Below are 21598 nucleotides of genomic sequence, written 5' to 3' on the forward strand. Positions count from 1 at the left end.
TGCTTCCCCCACAGGGGCCCTGCATCCAGGGGCCATATGTGTGAACACACATGTGCAGGAGCTATACTCAAATAAATGGGAATGATAAGAAGAGCTTGCTTGTATTGGGAAGTGCCTCTCTTGGTGCCATGAAGGTACATCCTTCTGTATTGTTGAGTTAGCTGAGCATTAGATTATGAGACTGACGTGCTGCCTACTGCACTAAGGAGGCACCTTAGCTGAGCATTAGAGACAGTCATATGCAGGTGGGACTCAGGTACCTATAGCCGTATCTTTCTGGTGCCACAATCCACACTCCCTGTGCTGTGCATCACAACGCCCCCTTCAATCACTTTAAGATAACTTCTATAGAGCACTGTGTTGATGTACGTTTGCCCTTCTCTTTGCCACTGCCCCCAAGCAATATACGCCCAATATCTAGGTCAAAATGTACCCTCCCTTTCAAACACTAGTCCAGCTTAAAAAAACGAAGCACCACAGTATCATTCACAATACTAGCTAACAGGTGTTACATATTAAATCATACTGTGCCATCTATATGCATCATCTCATGTCATTCTCACAACTTTCCTCTGAGGTAAGTTCTCTCATGATCCACTGCATATATAGGAACAGTGAGCCTCAGCACACCTCAGCCCAGGATCGGGAGAAAGCTGCATCCTTTGGTGTAGATGCCCTCACTGACTTAAGAGGAGGAGAACTATTCCAGGGAATGGAAGAGGAGCCATGCATGCCTCTTACTCCTGTGGCTTTCCTTCCTCCTAGAATCCTCACCACAGCTCTACCCTTCTGGTCTGGAATCTGGAGGTTCTACTGTCTCAGGGCCACTTGGGCCTCCCATGGCAGTTCTTGGGGGCAAGTGGTCTTGTCTGTCTTTAGAATGTGGGCACTCATGCCCTCCTCTGACAGGATTTCCCTGAGGCTTTGAACCAAGATCCCCAAGCAGCAGGAGTCCCCTCTACCTCCCATTCTCCTCGCCACCCAGCTCCTCTCCTAATAGGAAAGAGCTCTGCTGCTCCTGCCTGCAAACCTGGTGAAGGAAAGAGAAAAACATTTTCTCCATCCTGTTCGCCAACTGATGAGCCTTCTGGAAAGCCAATAACAAAGCATGGCTAACTAAATCATCATTATTTACACATGCAGCCTGATCGAGGACATTTAGTCATGTAATTAGGTACCTAATTATGCTGAAAATGCAATTATATGATTTTTTTAAGTGAATTAACTCCTCCAGAGAAGTGGTAAGGATTAGTGCACATGATCCAGCTAGAGAGCAGGGACAGTAGAGAGCACGTCAGTGTGACCCTGGGCTGTGCAGAGACTGAGTGACCTGTACCTGAGTCACTTGTGTGAGCACACACACACACACACACACACACAGTCTGTTGGCTTCACTTCTGTGTTCCCAGGACTCCACACTGGCCTGCTACATACCAGGAGCTTAATAAATGACATCCATTAATATCATTGAAAGCTTAGTGTGCATCTGTGGAGGGATTGTTTAATGACTGACTTGGAGACTCTTAAGGAGGTTATTTATTTAACATGAGAAAAGCAGGTGTGCAGAAAAATGATAAAAGAGTCAGCTGGGACATGTCAGAGGATATTTTACGCAACATCACTTACTCGTTCACGTAGCATTGTGTCAGACATTGAGGTATATAAAATACAGTCCTTGCCCTCAGTGTGGAGACAGACAACTGCAAAGCAGGTTAATGGTGATTTGAACAAGTTGTTCAGCAAACTGCAGCCTTCAGGCTAAACCCAACCTCTGGCCTGTTTTGATAGAGTCATGGTTTTTACATTTTTAAAATATTGTAAAAAAGCAGACAAACAAACCAATGAATAGAACAAACAAAGAAGAATATATGTGGTCTATGTATAGCCTAAAATATTTATGAGGAAGTTTGCTACCTTCTGCAGGGATAGAGGAAGGAGCACACAGCCCTTTGCAGAAGTCACAAAAGGCTTCCCAGAGAAGGTGACATGATCTAAACCTGTTTGCAGAACTGGAGTTTGGAAAGGCCCTGAGACTCGGCGCAGCACTCAGGCATCCCAGGAGCTTCCTTCCAGCCTGGCGGCTGGAACATGAAAAACAAAGATTAAGGACAAATCGAGAGGATTTCTACCTGAAATAAGGGCTGTAGGCATCCAGAAGTTCTGAAATGTCAGACAGTAGAACTTGGACTGGATCTTCAGCAGAAGAACCAACAGGCATTTGCCCAGACACACTAACATGCCCCAACATCAGTCAGAGGGAAGGGACAGATGACTCAGCTTCTCAGGCCCCTTCTAGCCTAGAGGCCATAGACTTAGCTCTGAATCATCACAGGGTCCCTCTGGGGACTGAGTGACTGGGGAGAGAAGAGCAGCTGCATGGAAGAGAGACACACACACAGACACACAGCTCTACGAGGGCCCCTGACCTCCCACACACAGACGCCAAGGACACGAAGTTTCCTAGCCCTCTTCTCTGTGGCTCAGGGCTTTCCCCCTGACCAGGCCCTCAGCGCTGCCTGGCATCTCTCTTCCTAAGCCTCCAGACTGCATCACCAAGCCCCCTTCCCTCAGCTTCTTCTCCCTTGGGGGAAGATCAGCCTGGCTTCTGGAGGACACTGTGTTTCTCTCCCATGTTCTTGTGCCACTGGGCAGTGTGGAAACAGAGGTTACTTCCAAGGTACTCTTACTTCCTTGCTTCTAAAAAGCACACATCCTGTTCTCTGAAGCCGTTGCCTCTGCTGCCTCTCTCACACACATGCCACGGTCATTCTTAATGCCGTTCACCCTCAAAGGTGACTTACCTCAACTGCAGCTGGCATCAGCCACTAGCTCCTACAGTCACTCACTGACAGGGGATACTAAGAATGACCCCAGTCTCCATTTCAGTCACCCTGCCCTCCAAAGCCCCTGGCACTCCTAGCTCCTGCCCATGTCCATTCCATATCTCCACTCAGGCAATTCCTCAGCCCAGAAGCTCCCCGGGCCCTGCAGCCTGGCCACCTCCCTTCCTTTCTCACCTCCCTTCCACAGCTCAGATTCTGCGGCCCATTGCTGTGGCCTTTGTTGTATGTCCTCAACTCCTGCCAGTAATTGCTAGGAAGTATGTTCAAGCCCACTACTTCTCACCTCTTCCACTAGGGTCCAAGCCACCATTCTCTCCACCCTGGGTTTTACCACAGCCCACCATGGTCCCCTTCCCTTGCACAGGGTAATCCTGTCAACGTCTCAGTTCATGTCATTCCTTTTCTCAGAATCCTCCCATGGCTCCCATATACCTCGGGGTGAGACCTAGTGGCCATCCCGGGATCTCAAGGCCCTACATGGCCCCAGTTCACGCTCCAACCCTGTCTTCTACAGCTCATTTCACCACGGCCACACTGGCCATCTGGGTGTTCCTGAAATATGCAAAGCTGCTCCCTCTGTGTACAGCACTGTTCTCCAGATACCCTCATCCTCCCTTCATAGCCTGGGTCAGACCTCAGCCACATGCCACCTGTTTCCTGATGCCCTCCCAGCTGCACTGTTTAAACTTGCAGCCCCTCCCCCCGAGCCCCACCCTTTTTTCTGCTTCATTGTTTCTCTTAGCACCATCTAGCACACTATAGAGCTTATTAATTTCTCCTTTGCATCATCTGCATTTCTTACCTAGAACATGAACTCCAGGAGGACCAGATCTCTGAGCTGTTTGTCCACTGCTGTCACCCAGCTGGTTAGGGCCGAATGCTCTTCTCGTCTTTTCTCATTCTCTCCTGTTGGCTCAGTCTAGATGATCCTTCTCCTTCGTGCTGCATGCCTGCATCCAAACATGCCCATGGCTGCAAGCACACCCTACTAACTCACACACAAACACATGCTTACACACTTTCCCACTCACACACACTCACACTGACCAGCCCCACCTCAGCGCTTCAACCAGAGCCCCAGCGTGCTGCCCAGCAATCCATCCCCTCTCCCTGCCTCCACTCTCTCCAGCTTCCCACATTCTGTAGAAGGTTCTGTTTCAGTTTATCTCACTGGGAAACAAAAAAGAAAAAACACTTCAAATACCAAAAGCATGTATAGGAATGTTTTAGTGGAGCTTTGCCCCGAAGGGCACAGAGAAAGGGGCCAGGAGCAAGAGGGAGACAGGGTATCAAGGAAGGTTTTCCTTCTCTTAAATTTGGGATGGTCATGCTGCCAGAAGTGATCGGGTGGAGGGACTGATTCAGTGATGCAGGGGAGAAGGGAGGATCTCAGCAGAGTCCAGTAAGAGATGGGTCTAGTACACACACAAAGGTGCAGTGGTAGGGAGCCCAGACAGCCCTGGACAGCATCAGAGGGAAAGCTGAGATGTTCCTGATACGGTGCTCCCTGCTTTCCTCCTAGTCCTCTCCTGCTCCCTCCCAGGATGCCCTGTGGAAATCCCCTGGCTCAGCTCTTTTCCTCTTCTCCCTGCCCTTGGCTGTTAATGCCATCGAGGCCCTGGAAGCCCCAGCGGGAGCTCCAGCCCTTACCTCTCCCCTGGACCCCAGGCCCTGTGCACAGTGGCCTACCTTGTGCCTATGCTGCAACCTGAAGTCTCTCTGGGCATAGCAACAACCCCCCCAACCCCAGTGATCCCCCCCTGCCCATAGTGAATGCAGCCCAGCCCTCTTGCTGGGGCCAAACCCTTGACTCTTCCTCCTCTCTGGTTTGTTTTCTTTCTTTCTTTCTTTCTTTCTTTCTTTCTTTCTTTCTTTCTTTCTTTCTTTCTTTTAGTTTCTCTTTCTTTCCTTCCTTCCTTCCTTCTTTAATTTGTTCATCTTATATCTAATCCAGCAGCAACCTATTGACTCCAATTCCAGACGTGTCCAAAATACCTCCATTCTTTCTCACCAGCACCACCGCTGTGCAGGCCTAAGCACTTCTCTGTACCACAACTGTAGCGGTCCCATCCTCACCCCAACATCTCTCCTCAGCACGGCAGCCATGGTGACACTGCTCAGATAGAAACTTCGTAAACAGTCCTGCGGGAGACCCTCCCTGGCCTCCCACCCCTCACAGATGGAAGCCATACTTCTTTCTACAGTAGCGTGCCACACCTTCTAGGCCCACAGTCTCTGGCTCACCCCAGAGCTCACCAAGCTAGCCTGCCCCCAGCCTTCACACTGGCCAATGTCCAGCTGGAACACTCCTCTTTCAGACTCAGAATGAGCAAGGCTCATTCTCTCCCCGCTTCACACTGTATTAATGGGATCGGGCTGCTACCACAGAGCACTGTGCTGTGGCCTGGAGGACTTCAACAGCAGACATTTACTCAGGGTTTTGGAGACTGGGAACCCAAGATCAAGGCACTGACAGATCCTGTATCTGGTGAGAGCCTGTCTGCTTCCCAGTTCATAGGTGACCATCTTCTCTCTGGGTCGTCACATGGCAGGAGGGGTAAGGGAGCTCTCAGAGTCTTTTTATTAAGGCACTAACCCCATTTATGATGGCTCCACCTCCCAAAGGCCCGACCTCCTAATGCCATCCCAGTGAGGGCTTTCAACATATGAATTTTGGGAGGATGAAAACATTCGGTCTCTAGCACAACCCAAAAGCATTTCCTCTGAAAGGCCTCCCTAATCACTCTCTCTCTCTTCTCCCTTTTTATGTCTCATAACATCTATCACCACCAGGCCCTGTAGCATGGATCCACATCTTTCATGAGCTATTGGTTGCTCCCTCCTCTAGAATGGAAGACGCTGAGGACAGGTTTTGTGCTGTGCACTGTGAAATCCTCAGGCTCTAGAACAGGAACACAGTAGCCATTCAGAGACTTTCGTTGGATGAATGATTCTGGAATGAGCTTTGGAATTAGACCTGGATTCCAATCCCAGAACTTATCCATTATTTAAACTTGGGCAAGTTACCCAACATCTCTGAGCCTCAGTTTCCTTAACTGTGAAGTAATAGGCATTATAACATCCGATTCAATGATTCTTCTGAGAAATAGGAACAACACATGCAATTATAAAATGAGCCCCAAGTGGTGGCAATGGCATCATTATCCACATCAGGAAAGGAGAGTTTCAAGCAGGAAAAGAGAGCCTTGGGCAATCAGGATTCCTGGGGAAGTAGAGGATGTGGAGGCAAGACGGGAAACCTAGGCCTCAGGGTGTGAAAGAGAGAGCACACAAAGGCCATGCAGACCCACGAAGGTTTGGGGAAGTCTGAGAAGGTGACCGACCTTGTCTTCAGAAAAGCTTCAGAGGCAGCCAGATGCCCAGGGTGACTGCAGAGAAAGGCTTTATAACACCAGCCTCTGTTCTTTCCTAAGCTGAAAAGATGAGGTCCTCCCTAGGTCCCTGTGCCTGAAATCAGGATTGGGAAGACTTATCACTGGCTCACTTCCTGGATGCACTGTCATTCTGAGCCTCATGCCTCACTGAGAGCTACTTACAGAATTATTTTCCCCATTATGGATCTTGCTTATCATCCATGTGCTTGACCTTGGGCTAGAACAGATATAACTGGGAAGCTCACAACCCACCATCAATGGTAGGGACCATGCCTTAGAGAAGCAGCTGCATCAGCTCGAAGAGGGGCCCTATAGGACTGCACATCCTGAAGGGCTGTGTTTGTGTCTGTGCACTTGTGTGTAATATAATACAGGAATTTTGGGTGCCTTGGGTTGTTCAGTCGATTAAGCGTCTGCCCTCATCTCAGATCATGATCCCAGGGTCCTGGGATCAAGCCCCATATTGGGCTTCCTGCTCAGCAGGGAATCTGCTTCTCCCTCTCCCTGCTCATGTGTGTGCTCTCTCTCCCTCTCTCCCCCTCTCAAATAAATAAATAAAATATTTAATAAAAATAATACAGGAATTTCCATAAAGAGTCAAAATCGAGGAAAGGGAACAGTAGAACACTTACATTCTAAACAGACACTAGGCATATCCTAAGTGGAGTCCACACTGGGACAAGCATGGTCACCCGTAAATTGTGGTCTCAGAGAAGCTAGATAGCCACCCAGAGCATCCCTGAGGGCAGTTGTGGGAGAATACAACACTGCATTGTCCTTATCTCTCTAAGTGGCCTTCAGCATCTCTCTACCTCTGGCCAAGTGAAGAGAACCTGAGAGAGTCCCCAGAGCATGCAGAGCTGATGCCACAGAGAAGCTGGCTCTGCATCCATCTGTGCAGTAGGGGCAGCGGCAGCACATCCTAAATCTCCCCTGCTCTGCAGGACGAGGCCCAGAGGAGTTGGGTGTGAACATCCTCAAAGCAGCCCACTCACAGGAGCTCCATCCAGTCTGGACAGGGGCCTGCTGAAGGGTCCATCAGCTCAAGGCCCACCAGGGTCAGGGGTGGAAACACCTTCCTCAGTTCGTCCCAGAGGCCATCACTCTACCCTCAGAAAGAGCCTTCCCAGTCCAGAGCTCCCCACCAACACCAAACAACCCATGTCGCCCATTAGGGGGTAGAAAGGTGGTTCCTCCTGGCCTCGTATCTCCTTCCCACTGCAGCTCTGGAGGGGCCGAACTCAGAACTGGTGAGGAGAGAGGAATTAATGAGAGAAGGTCAGGCCCCCTTTCCCCTGCTGGGCAAGCTGAGCATAGTGAGAGCTTTTTAAAAAACATTTTATCTTATTATGGTATGAACACTTACTATGAGACCTACCCACTTAACCAATGTTCCAGGGTACCAAGCAGTTGATTGTGGACACAGTATCATATGACACAGCTCTAGAGCTTTCCACCTTCCTTTTCTGAAACTATGTTCATTGATTAGCAAGTCCCCATTTACCCCCAGGACCTAGCAACCACCATTCCATGCTTGGATTCTATGAATTTGACTATTTTAGTTTCCTCATGTAAGTGGAATCATACAGTATCTGTGTTTCTAGGACTAGCTTATTTCACTTAGGACTTTTAAAATGGGTATGAGACCAAAGCTTTTGTTGTGGACTGGACTCCCCCGGGAGGGACTGGAAAGTTAAAGAATCGACCCACGATGCAGTCCCCCGCCAAGAGCAGCTACACAGAGCATGTTCTGACAGTTTAGAGGGGGGACAGAAGCTGTGTCCCCATTGTACAGCCTGATCCTTCCCCTGCCTGCCTCTCCTACACCACAGTGCCCTCCTCCCACACCTGTTCAACTCAGGGCCTGCCCGCAGCAGGCATTACCTGTAGGAGACCAGAAAGAAATTTACATTGTGACTGAGTAGTTGCGTTGACTATCCATGGGCTTAACTGGATGGGAGAATGTATAAACTTGCTGACAAAGCATAGCCATTGCCCATGTGTATCTTGTTTCCCCCACAAAACAACATGAAGTAGTGATGGCAACCCAATGCCAGCTCACGGAGCTCTCCTAAACAGATCAGGTAACAAGACAAGCCCAAGTGGAAAGCTTGTCTTGGGGCTAGCTGACCACTTAGCTCAGGTGGAAAGAGGTAGAACCCAGGGCTGGGTTGATAACCCCAGGAAGCTGTGGATGCAGTATAGGTGTTGTGGTCAAAAAGACTTTAGAACAATGAAGAACCAGACAGTGGTGGCCAGGATGAGCATTCAAGGTTATTTCTACCCAAAAGCTGACCAGGAGGAGCATTCAAGTTCATTTCTAATCCAAAGCTGACCAGGATGAGCATTTAGGGTCATTTCCATCCTAAAGCTGCTGGGAACCAAGCAACTGATACGTACATACTCACTACAATGTCTATAGTAGATGACATGAACTCCTCCAACACCCTTCCCACAGACATTTTGAAAGATGAGGCATTCTGTGACCTTGAGGTATAATACCAGCTCTCCTGAGGTTACAATGGTTGGCTTTCAGGGACTACAAGAATCTTCTCCAATTGAGCTCTCTGACACCCACACAACTAAGGGTGCCTTTCTGCAAGGCATACTAGAAGTCATCACCTGCAGGTGCTAAACCCCACTACTTCTTTATAAATAGAAGGATAGATACAGACTCCAAAAGTGAAGGGGTAAAATCACTGATAGAAGATTCACTGTACTTGGGGGGAAAAAAAAACACAAGAAATATGGATGAGCATGAAGTGACTGAAGATGGCCACAGCGATAAGGAAAAAAGGAAGAGATGGAGGGAGATGAAGCCAAGAGGCAAAACTGAGTCTGTGCATTCCATTATAAGGTTACTTCCCCTGAGACTGAGATTAGAAGGATAACTGAGGCCTCCCTTCAAAGAATCCTGCCCAGAGGGCTCTCAACCAGTCTAGGAAGTGAGAGGGACCCCATCAGTGTCTTTAGGAAGATGCTCAAATCCAGGAATCCTTGAGAGCTCAGCTGAGTAGAACACGCACAATGACTCAAGAGAAGTTATGCAGCTTCTCTGAGGAAACCAAGCAGAAGCAATGTACCTGTGCCATCACATTTCACATGTGAGGAAGCCAGAGTACTCCCCAGGACAGTCCAGGTGTGGTCTAGGCAGGAGCTCAGTTGTGCTGCGGGACTGCCCCTTGCTCTGGATAGCACTCCTTTAGACAAAAGCAAAACCTGTAGTCTAGAAGCTGCAGAATTTCCCATATCCAGGCTCTGACTCATTTCTGGAGAGGGCCAGTACCTTTGTTTCCACCTGCAAAAACAAGGATGTCTGTGAGGACTTTCGGACTCAAGCCACACCTGGAACTCCTCCATCCACATCTACAGCCCATGGAAAAGGCAAGATGAGCTGGGGGCATTGAATACACTTGCAGCTTTCCCCAGCATGCACCTCTTTATTGGAAGGGAAAATGTCTACCAGGTCAAGCAAAGGATATGTGGACACAAGACTTAGATCATTGAGAAAGCACAGTCATAGTCCCACTGTCCAGTGATGGCCCACAGTGGCTTTTGTGGGGAACACTGCGAAAGGACGCAGATATCCCATGGGGTTTAGGGTGGGGCAGGCAGATGGGGAAAGTTGGAGGGAACTCTGTGGACGTTATAGTCCGAGCCTTTGAAGATTCTGTGATGATAGCTGGTTCTATAGATCCACTTCCAATTCCTGACCTTAAAAGTATCATGTTTATCATAGATTATTTGGAAAATGTAGAAAACTGTATATTAGGAGAAAATAATACCATCCCTAAACCCCACCGATCACCCAAAAGCCACTACCCCTACATGCTATTTCCTTTGATTCCTTTTTCATAGTTTTTTTTTAAATATTTAATGTAATTTATATTTACAGGGTCCTTTTTCTCCCCTTAAATCATACTGTAAGCATTTTCCTCCTGTCACTGAGGATTTCCATGCATCACTTCAATAACTGCATAATATTCTATGATATAAGCATATCTGAATTTACATAACCAATTCCCTAATGTAGAACATTTAGATTATTCTCTCTCTTTTATTTTCTGTTTTATACCAAATTGCAGTATACTTTCCTAAGCATGAATTTTTGCTCCCTTTTCAGATTATTTCACTAGGATCATACTAGAAATGGAATTTTTGATTCTCAGGGTGACACATTTGCCGAACAGTATACAAGAGAATTAAAGGTGACCATTTTTGAAAATCTCTCTTGGGGGCTCTTTTGACATTGTTGACAGTGGTGATCCTGGTGACAATGGTGATAATCCAACAGCCAGCCTGTGCTGGCCACTGCCCCAGGTGCTCACCACACACTAGCGGACAAGGAGCCTACATAGCTGTGCCATCACATTTCACGTGTGAGGAAGGTGAGGTTAGAAAGGCCACAGCACTCCCCAGGACGGTCCAGGTGTGGTCTAGGCAGGAGCTCAGTCGTGCTGAGGGACTATCCCTTGCCTCTGGACCTCACTCCTTCACCTGTTCACTCCCAAGCCTGGCTGACACAGCCAAGGTGCACACGTATGCAGGGAAGCAGGCACCCAGCCACGAGCCTGGCTGGTGGAGGCTTTCTGTGCCCTCACTCTCCCCGAGTCTGGACGGAGCTGGGGCTGGAGTCAGTGTATCCAGGGCCTTCTGTGCTCCAGTCACTTCTGCCCAAGCTCAGAGCTAGGAAGTCAGGCAAATGCTGATTGGGATACACAGTCCCCTCTTGGCTTCTCAAAATTTCTGCAAGCATCTATTCCCTTTGCCACTTTGGTGCCCCAAACACCTTTCTTTGGAGAATCACTTCCTTGATGCATCATCAGAGCCCAGGGATAGTGAAAAATATCGACAGAGGTTGTTTGTATTCCGTAGGTCTCACTGCAGGCACTCAGTATACAGATGGACATCCAACGGGCAGTTGAGACTTTCAAAGTTTCCAAAGAACAAGGCACAGGAGACTAGTCTTCTGATCTGGCATTGATCAGAGGCCAAGTGCACCTACCAGATGCTGGCATGGGGCCCTCTGTCCTCTCACCCAACTCCAGTCATGGGGGCAGGCAAGGAAGCCAGCACAGGTGACAAATTCTCACAGTAACCACTATGCCAGGTCTGAAACTACATCAGCTGGCTCCTGAAAGAAAGGACACTAAGCTCAGAGTCGCTCAGATGCCAGGCAGCTGAGAGTATGACTTCTTATTTTCATTGCTAAGAGAGGACCGTCCCCCCACAACTTCCATTTACTGAAGCCTTATATCACCTCCTTGCAAAGAGGAGGTGTGTGAAAGCATTGGAACTGAGCACGCGATCTGTAAGCCACTCTCACTGTCACAAGCTCAGTGGTTCTCAAAGACAGGCTCCTTGGACCAGCAGCATCAGCAGCACCTGGGAACATAATTAACAGTGCAAATTCTCGGCCCGCTCTTGGTGTGCTGAGTCAGAATCCGAGGTGGGTGCAGTGATCTGTGGTGTCACAAATCCCCCAGGAAATACTGACGCACACTCAGACTGAGAACCCACGCCTTAGCTATCAGCCCCCTCTAGCCTATCAGGAAGAGGTTTTACTCTCTAAAGGAAGTAGAAGGAAGCTCCAAGAAGTGAGCTAAGTTGCCAGAGAAGTTCTGCCCTCCGGCCTAGGTGTAGTTCTCTGTCATGGGGCTTTGTATCTGACATACAATGACCAGACACCACAGCAGTTGGGCCCACACAGAGGTCCTCCTGCCCCACCTAGAAGTCATGACCACTCTGCTATGGACTTGCACCCCGCACCCTCTCACCACTGCGCCCAGCTCCCCCTGCTGGTATTGCCCAGTACACCGTCTCAGTAGGTCCCTCTTGGGAGCCCCCTCTTCCTCCAGGAACCCATTCCTGAAAACATCAGAGAGCTAATCTTTCTAAACTTATGTGCATGCCTTTGTCTCTATTACACAGTAAGCTCCTTCCAGGTAAGGTTCCTGGCTTAAGTAGAGAGCATATTGCTGCAAAACAGTAGGTGCTAGAGAAATGTGGCCGAGGACACAGAAATAAACAAACGGAATCATGACCACCCGCATTTTAAGAGAGCCTGGGAATCCTGGGGCTGAGTCTGATAGTTGAGTCCCCTCTGCCACACCCCTAGGCATATCTTTATTGCTCATTTTGACACTTTACCACACAGACAGTGTTGGCAGTCTCTTTTCACATAAATATATTAAATCTCCTCAACCAAGTCATAAGCTCCCTGGGGGCACATCCCATCTTCTCCACATCCCAGGCTAGGTAAATGCTACCTGCTCAGCCAACATTGATGGCTTGCAAGAGAGATGGATAGACAGTGAATAATAAGCTATCCATTTATTATTTTGTAGCACTACTATCCTGAGACCAATTCTTCCCCAGTTGTAGCTTAAATGCTATATCCTTTCAGAGTCTGATAACAACAAACCATCAAAGAAAAGGAAACGTGGTTGACCTTTTTCCTACCCAAAAAGAAAAGTCAGTTAATAAACTTCAGTTGTCAGCTGCTTTCTGCTTGACCGGCATAAGAACTTGGAGGCAAGAATCTAGCACAGGAAGAAGAAACTCCAGTGGGAGCCAAGGAGAAATTTCTGTGGCCATGTAGTTTCCTCTCCCTCCCCCAATAGCTGTCCTCCTCCTGAACCCAAATCAGACTCACGCAAAGTCATGGCCACTGGAGAGTGACTTTTCTAACCAAATCTGTAGTTTCTTTGAAATGGAATGCTCTGGGTAAGCAGCCTGGAGCTTGGCAAATCATCAGGCAATGGTGTGGACCCCTTTGTGTTGCTGTCATCCACACGGTTGTTATGGTGGGATCTCTCTGAGGACTACACGACAAACCTCTATTCCCCTTCATGGTTTTAAAACTGAAATAATATTCCTCTTCCCACAACACTTAGGCATCCTGGTTCAAAGGCATTCTCCCTCTTGACTCTAAGTAACTGACTTCCCCAGAGGGCTCTGCCCTGGCCAGAATTCTTGTGATTTTGTTGGCCCAGGTGGACATGGGAAGCTGGGAGCAGGCTCTTCCTCCATAACTCCTGAGGCACAAGGAAAATCCATTAGAGGTGGGCAAGAGGTGTAAAGACAAAACCTTGCACAAAAGAAGAGAACTCCTGGCACAGCTTCATCAGAAAACACGGAAGAAGAAAAATTCTTGGTGGTCCCAGAGGGTCAACCTGTGTCTCTGGAGCCAGCACCTGACCACTGCTCTCTGTCAACATCTGAGAACCTCCAGGGTCCAGCTGCTGCTAATGTCCTGCACCCTGTTGGCTATGCCCAACTGCCAGCTGGAACTGGGAATGTCACCTTTAACAAGGGGCAGCATCTGTGTTCCCTGCTGCCCTCGACCAGAGGAGAGGCAGCTGGCCACCCTGTGGACCACATGTAGAATCAGCACGTGTGTGGCCACAGCCAGGTTGTAGATTTCACAGGAGAAAAGCCAGTGCCAGTGCTTTGAAGGGCACACATTCTGGGACTACGGAATCCTGGCTTTGAACACAGGTTCTGCTTTTTGTTGGCAGTGAGATTTTTAACATGTTATTTGACTTCTTTAGGCATGCGTTGATTATCTGTGAGTTAAAAGAGGGAGGAAACTCCCCTTTTGCAGGCTTGCTGCAGGATTAAATGCAGGAGCTTCCACAGAAACTTTGCCCAGAGTTTCTATGCACAGAGAACCTGCAGAGTGTTTCTCCTCCTCCAGAGGCTCACAAGGCTGAACCCCAGGCTATGCAGTCTCATCTCCATAATCAGGGAGCATTCCTCCCACTCACCATCCTACCCCTTCCCCCGTGGGAGGGCAGTTTCCCTGAACAGGAGTTTGGGGCTCTAACAGCCCTTCCCTTTCCTCTCCCTCTGAAGATTTACCAGCTCAGCTCACAGGAAGCATCTGTTATCCCTGCACTTGGCACATGACCCAGGCCCTAGCCTTGTGAGGATGGTGGCTGGCCATATCAGGGGTTCAGAAGCTCAGAGCTGTCACACAACATGGCCACCTTACTGCCGTAACCATACCAGCTTTTGTCAGGGTGAAGCAGTGCTTTCTTGGCTATCTGCCTGTTTGTAGTTGGGCTTACTTGAACCAGCACTGCAGGACTAGGGATTTGTTTTATTCTCTCTTATAGTGCCGTTGTTTAAGCCAAGGCCTCCAAACAGTATGGTGGATGCTTTTGCTGTATGCGCACAAATGAAATCAAAGCCCCACCAAACAGTATTTCCCCTGGCTGCCTCTGATAGGGCCTGATGGTCTCTGAACATCTCTCTCTCTCTCTCTCTCTCTCTCTCCCCACCCAACCCACCCATTCCTTCTTTCTCTCTCTCTCTCTTCCTCTACTTCTCTCTCTCTTCCCACCCTACTCCCTCTAGTTGGGACCACCAGTGGGTTGGGATTTACTGTTTGACAACACTAACTTAAATAAGTTGTATGTCACAGTCAAATCTCCCAGGGAGACCATAAGCCCCCTGAGGTTCGAGACTCATTCTGTTTCCTGGAACCTCCTCCGTCCCTATGGTATTGCTGGGAGCACAGAGACACTCAGCACCCAGATGGTGATTGACTGTCAGCCAAGACTGCACTGGGAATCCATGACCAGCATCCATCCTCTGCCTGGACTCACAGCATCTGTTAGCAGGTTGCTTAGTTCACTGGCCCTGAATTATGTGCAAAGCAGAGTAATAATAAGAATGAGATCAAACTAGTGGTGACAGGATGTGAGGGCAATCTCACTGCAACATCTGTCACCCTGCTGATCACCACGGTTGATTCAGTGGATCTGGCTATCGAGGCGGTGTCCCCTTCCTTCCTCAAGGCTCCCTGTGCTTCCCTCCCAAAGCCACACCCTTGGTAGAAGAGGACGACCTTCCCTGATAGAGGAGGGCGATTCTTCAGTTGAAGGTATATGAGTAGCTGAGTTCCCCTGCTAGAACCTTCAGTCAAGCTCTCCTGGACTAATTTTAGGGGAATGTAGGGTGGTCAAGCTTCCAAGACTCCAGACACGTCCAAATGAGGTGCCACATGTGGCAGTCTGCCTTTCTTTAAAAAAAAAAAAAAAAGTGACTACAACTCAGTAAACATATATAATATTTATCATGTGTGGGCATGTCATTTCTAATCCCTACCACAGGGTGGGTATTGCTAATCTTGTTTTACATACAAAGAAGCTAAAGCCAGTCAATATCAAGTACTTTGCTGAATACACTGCTGCGAAACTCACGCCAAGACTTGAACCAAAAGCTGTCCTCACAATAAGGTGGACAATGCAAAGTGCAGTTTGACTCTCTGTTCCCCCGAAGGGACCAGGCTTACAAATACCATTCAACAACTGTTCTTGGGTCCCAGGAGCATAGCTTGATGTGGAGCATAGAGCTGTAGCCAGTGTGTCTCTGGGGCTTGTGCACACGGGTCACTGTGCTTCTGGGGCTTGTAGAGTATTCTCTCTGGTGGGGAGCGTTACAACCTTGAGGGGAGCCAAGAAGGAAAATCACAGCGTACCCTGGATCTCTACAGAAGGGTGGAAGGCTCCCATGCCTGTCCAATCTGAGGGCTACACAATGGCTTACTTCTGATCTCAGTCCCATGCCTAGACGTAAGTAACACCTTGCTCTGCCATAAATGCACCCACTAAGGCTGCCCATTAGCCCCTTACCCCAGTTCCTGGGCTCAGAATGATGCTAACTCCAATCACATACTCACCCTTCAACCCCAGCTAGAGGTGGGCTTTCATTCCAGGGTTGCAATCTGCTTGCACACTAACCTGTCACTTTCCTGGACAGAATGGAGCTCACTCCAGCTAGCCTTTTCAAATGTCCCTTATCATTGCTACTAGCTAAAAGGAAGCAGGACAAGGGAGCAGAGCCAATGACGGTCCTCACCCCACCATCTCCAGAGGTGAGAGATCAAAGCACAGGCTTCCAGAGCCTCAGCACCATGGATGGTGAGCGGACATTCAGGGAGAAAGTGAGGGCTCGGGAGAGATGAGTGCTGTTCTGGGTGCTGCAATCTCTGCTCGGAATGCTTACACTCCTGTCTGTGCAGAAACTCTCAATCATCCTTCAAGGGCCAATCGTAAGGACTTCCCTCTGGGAGCTTTCTCGCCACCCGCAGTTCTCAACACAGAACAATCAGCAAACCACCTAGAGGCCTGTGACCACAGATTGCGGGGCACCCTCCCCTGATTCCACAGGTCTGAGATGGGGCCCAAGAATTTGCCTTTCTAGCAGACTCCTAGGAAATGCTGCTGGTCCCAGGACCACACTTTGAGAACCGCTTCTTATACCATCCCCATCTTCCCAGATAGGCCTGAGCTGCCTCTTCTGTGTCGATTCTGACCTCTGTGGCCGTTCTTGTCATGCTGAAGTGTCTGGGGGCACTCGCAGTGTGCAAATTCAGCTCCACACAGCTGGAGGGCTGGGGCATGGAGATCAGGCATCCCTGCCCACTGTGCTCCTGAATGTGCATGAGTTCAGAGGGAGCCCTGCTAGGGGCTCAACTAATGACCCCTCAAAAGCCAGAGGTCCCTCATGCCCCCAGACCACTGGCCTGCTGGGAGGGCTTCCGGTATTCTGGTATATGGGTTTGGGTACAGGGTTCCAAACACAAGCTAAGAAGTTCACCCCAAGGGATTCAAGCCAAATACCTCAACTATTCCTTAAGCTGCCAACCCGGACCCCCTCCCTGGGCAGTGCCTGCAGGGGTAAGCACACTGACTCCGAGCAGCCTCGGCCTGAGTTGGTGGACTCCTAACTCTCTTAGCTGTATGATCCAGGAAAAACAGTAATGCTTTTCTGGGGCTCAGCTTCCAGATCTGTACAATGGGAAAAATAGTGACTGCTTCTGAATGGGACTGCCGTGGGGACTAAATGAGTTAAAATCTGGTAAATGCTGAGGACAGTACCTGGCACGTGGTGATCAACTGTGAATTGTTTTTAAAAGAAAACGGAACAGGAGTCCCTTCTATCCCTGACTGGGTTGGATAAACTGGCATAAGAAATGCTGGTCTTGGCCTGGAACATTCCAAGTGGCAATTCTGGATATTTGAACTTCTGTGACCGTCCACACAGACTTAAGGAAGAGGCCACTCTTTCTTCTTACTGAAGCATGAAGTGCTTCGTGATTGAGGAAGGTCTACAAGGCTAGCGTCTGAATCCGCTCACTTGTGTGGGTGTATACACACGTACAGGCATTTCTTTCTGCGGTATCATTCAGTGCGTGTCCATGGAGCACCTTCTGTGGACTTCATACTAAATTCTACCTTGCTCCTGTCCACCCTAGATCTCAGCGTCCGATGCTACTTTAACTTCCTGCCCCTCCAGCCTCAGTTCTCACTGCGGTGAAGCACCTAGAAGCTGACCTGACTGCTCCTCTTGCCTTCCCCTCCCCCTGCTGCCCTGACTCCTGCTTGTGCCTGCTCTCCTTGCTGACCTGAGGACCTCTTTTAACCTCTTTCCACCCCCCAGGCTGTTCTTCTCCTCCTCTGTCTCCAGCCTGGAGCCTTTGCTTGGCTCCCCGCACTGTCCTTTCTGGCACCACAGCTGGTTTCTTATCAGAAAAAGGCATCTGGAAGCTGCGCTGGGGAGAATGACCTCATCCGACTATAATTAAAGTGATTATCTGAGCGGAAAGGACTATTATGAAGTAGCCTTCTCTGTTTTAATATGCATAGCCGTTGTAATGGGAACATGGGATTTCCATGTTAACATTGATATTTCTGCGGTCTAATAAATCCTTCCTCTCACTCATCTCCCAGAGGAGAGAGGAGACACTCTGTGAAGCCACTGGAGGTGATGTGCAGGTGCCTGCTGTCCTTGAGATGCTAGCCCTGCGGCCAGACCAGAGCCCTATGGGAAAACACACTCAATAATTTGGTAGCACCCCAGGTGGCCCTTCCCACAGAAGAGCCAATCAGAGACCACAGAGGGGACTCTGGGAGGAGCCTCCAGACAGGAGCCCCCCTTGGAGGGGCATCTTCAAGAGAGAAAAGAGAAAGTACACCCCAGAGGTGAAAGTGTGAGCTAAGTTCAGGCCCACCACTTGGCGAGCTGTGTGACTCTGATGCTCAGGGTCACACCTGTGAAATGGCTAGTAATACCACACACCTCATGGGACGGCTGCGAAGACCACATGATGGGATGGGTGAAAGGCAACTAAACCAACACCTGGCATGTACAGACCCTCCACATGTGGGGACACTTCAAAAATGGTCTGTTTTTGCCATTATGGTGAGAAAAGCTGAGGCCCAAAGTCCGGTGGTGCTGGCACCAGGCATATTACTGCCCACCTTCATGTCCACCACCAGGCATGTCCACCCAGGGTCTGCCCAGTGCAGGAGCCCATCCCTCATCCCACTCGCAGGGTTGCAGAGACGCCAGAACTGGGTCCTTTCCACTGCGGTTCACACGTTCTCTCCAGACCTGCCAGTGACCAGGCAGAGCCAGAAGCCTGGCCAGGCACACGCTGCCTCCTGTCCACTCGGCCTGCTCAAGAGCTGTGCACCTGTGAGCAGGGGGTGCAGGCAAGGCTGAGGTGCTGCCAAGTATGGGAAGATTTTCTCTCCCCACTAAGGCTTTTCTCTTCTGTTCGCAGAACTCGACCCTGGCCCATTTTTCCCCTCTCTGGGGGCGAACATCGCCATCATTGCAGGTGAGCTGTTCTGGGACTCCAAGCCAGGAGGGTTCGAGGGAACTCCCCAGGGAGAACCCGCCTGAGGCTTCAGAGCAAATGCCTGAATGAGGGTGAGGCTGCATGAGGGGCCTAAGCCCCTCTAAAGCTTGCCAGCGTCCTCCTCCCCGCAGCACTCCCAGGCTCTGAGTGACCTGGGCCCTACTGCCCAGATTTCAAGTCTCTTCTCCCAACTGCGCATGAGCCCCAACAGAAATGAAGGGCTGACTTCCACCCTTCACATGGATGCCTTACAAGGATGCCTTTACGTGGCATCCTCCAGAATCCTCTCCCTCTTTAGTCCTTTGCTTGCCTGGTCACTGCTCCCCAGCCAGACTCATGCAGCCCTCACCTCTGGAGAATGTGCTGGAGCTCAGGTAGGGTGATAAGCAGTGAACCCCACTCCATCCAACCTGTCTCAAGGGTTTCCCATGGCCCTGTTCTGTACCCCCGTAGTACAGAGGGGGCACCCACCAGGGCCCAGCCTTCTGGCCACTCTCCTGGTTTCAGCACCAAGTCTCATGCCCCAGGGCACTTCTCAGTTGGGATTGTTCTGGTTTTAAAACTGAAAGTCCTGAGGTTCATGAGCCCCTCAGTTTTAGATAAACTCATATAGTTCATTCTGCAAGTTATGCACAGAGGTCTGTCTTCCTCAGTAGACTGAGCTTCCCTGAGTGAGGGTCAGTTCTGGAATCCTCTTCCAGCCTCAGTCTGCACCACAGTGAGTGGAGGGAGGGGGAGCAGGAAGGGAGAGAGGGGTAACTCAATGGGCACAGATAAGGGTGAGTGCACACTGGGCAGGAATGAGCCAGCCTGTCTGGGGGTGGTGTTTATTGCAGCAGAGTGTCTGTTCTGCCACAAGCCCTGTGTGTCCTGACCCCCTCCCACAAGCCTGTCTCAGACAGAACCATGCACTGCTTCCCTCCTGCAGGCGTGATCGCTGCTGTAGCCATCGTCCTGATCTGCCTCCTCATCGTCATGCTACGCTACATGTACAGACACAAGGGGACGTACCACACCAATGAGGCCAAGGGCACAGAGTTTGCTGAGAGTGCAGACGCAGCCCTGCAGGACGACCCCTCCCTCCAGGACACAGGTGACAACAGCAGAAAGGAGTACTTCATCTGAGGAACACCAGGCCTCACCTCCCCCAGTGCCTCCTTCAACTCCATGAGAGAAGATGCACCCCACAACCCCACCTGCTATCTGTACCACCAGACAGATCATGAGAGTGCCCACCTCATCCCAAGATATGCACCTGGCCTGGGAACACTAGGTGTTAGCCTGGGGAGAGAGCGGGAGGAAGGAACTGAGCCACAAGAGGCCTCTCCCAGGCACCCAGGGATGCAGTGGCCACCCAGGAGGCCTGCCTTTGCTCTGCCAGAGGGAGAAAGTCTGGGTTCTCCTGGACAGTGCAGTTTGTTATCAGCATGGTGTGAAAGTCCTTGCTGGGCGGGTGGGCCTGAGGGCTGGGGAAGCAAGGAAGTGAGTCATCTGTAAGCTGACTGGGGATAATGGCATCAAATGTCAGTCCTTGACATTTGGGGGGAACAGCAGGTGCCAGAGCTAAAAGGCACCTTTGTCTCCCATTGATCCAGCTCTAAATGATTGGAAATAAATTTGAAATGTAACCAAGCATTCAGAATCAAAGAGCATTACTGCAATTGTCTAGGGAAAGATAACCACCACCCAGACCTTGCATTTCACAGGTGCGACTTTGTGTTATCCGCTAAGTCTGCATGCGTGGGGCTGGAACCATCCACTTCCAGCCCCATTGTCCTGTCCTCAACATAGACAGTGGAGAGGGTTCCTGAGGCCCTGAGGGAAGGAGGGCCCAGTGACAAGATTTCTTTTTCTCCCTCTGCAGGCACCAGCTTCATGAAACAAATGTAAGAGTGGAATGTTCCCCTAGAAATAATGGGCTTACCAGCTGCCAGGACACTGGCTGAAGCATTGATTTTTTTAATGTGTGATATTAGGAAAACTACACCTGTTAAATAACTATGAGTGAACCAATCCTTCCCTTAATAACAGTGGCTAGAGCATAGACTGCAGAGTGCCATCCCTCTGGGTTTGGGCCCTGGATCCCCTTTCCTGGTCCTGGGAACTTGGGCAACTCACTTGACCTTTCTGGCTTCCGGGTTCTTATTCCTCAAATGGACATGATTCCATGGTAGTGTTGAGAAGGAAAAATTTTATTCTGCTCTTCAAGATCCTTCTGGCTGGTCTAAGAATCAAGTTGACATGAAACAGACTGGAAAAATCAAATTTAATCTCATAATTCCTGAGAATCCACATAAACATGGGATTCCAAAAACAGTCAGGCAAAATGAGGTATATTTGCCATTCTGACTAAGGGGAAGAGGGTCGGTGGATGGGATTTTGAAGGGAAGGAAGGTCCATTCATAGGAATGTGGAAAAGAGTAAATGCTCGGTAAAGAAAGGTTGGCTGGGCCCCTCAGGAACAAGAGGACACAGAGAGGAATTTTAACACAGACTTTGCTAAACTCCTCCCTGTCCACCTCCTCTGGTTATATCATAACATAGTTATCTATGGTGATAGTTCCCTTCCTGGAGCAGGTCCTCTGTCTCAATTCTTTTGGGCAGTTAAGGGGAAGGTAAGCGATTCTTCTGAGTCTTTGGGGTCTTGATTCTTTCCAGCTTAAAATAATCTGTGTGCCAAAGTGGCCCATGCTGAGGGACTCATT

At 49.6% G+C, this 21598-nt stretch overlaps 1 protein-coding gene and 1 long non-coding RNA gene across 4 annotated transcripts in view; one reads left to right on the plus strand and one right to left on the minus strand.

The window, feature by feature from the left end:
• The window catches only part of GYPC (glycophorin C (Gerbich blood group)), a 43789-nt gene extending 23249 nt beyond the window's left edge, over nucleotides 1–20540 (plus strand). Inside the window, exons 2-3 of the mRNA XM_032353929.1 lie at nucleotides 18816–18872; nucleotides 19822–20540. Of these exons, the coding sequence (XP_032209820.1) occupies nucleotides 18816–18872; nucleotides 19822–20018 (254 nt within the window). The 3' untranslated portion in view covers nucleotides 20019–20540. The remainder of the gene's footprint in view (nucleotides 1–18815; nucleotides 18873–19821) is intronic.
• Nucleotides 1–21598, minus strand: part of LOC116596793 — a 41359-nt gene that overhangs the window by 11969 nt on the left and 7792 nt on the right. The window contains exon 2 of one of the 3 annotated variants that reach the window (XR_004288318.1): nucleotides 11244–11372. The exons of the other annotated variants lie outside the window; for them this stretch is intronic. This is a non-coding gene — a long non-coding RNA (uncharacterized LOC116596793). The remainder of the gene's footprint in view (nucleotides 1–11243; nucleotides 11373–21598) is intronic. 3 annotated transcript variants of the gene reach the window in all.

The sequence above is a fragment of the Mustela erminea genome, chromosome 8, assembly GCF_009829155.1.
Source record: "Mustela erminea isolate mMusErm1 chromosome 8, mMusErm1.Pri, whole genome shotgun sequence".
Lineage (NCBI taxonomy): Eukaryota > Metazoa > Chordata > Mammalia > Carnivora > Mustelidae > Mustela > Mustela erminea.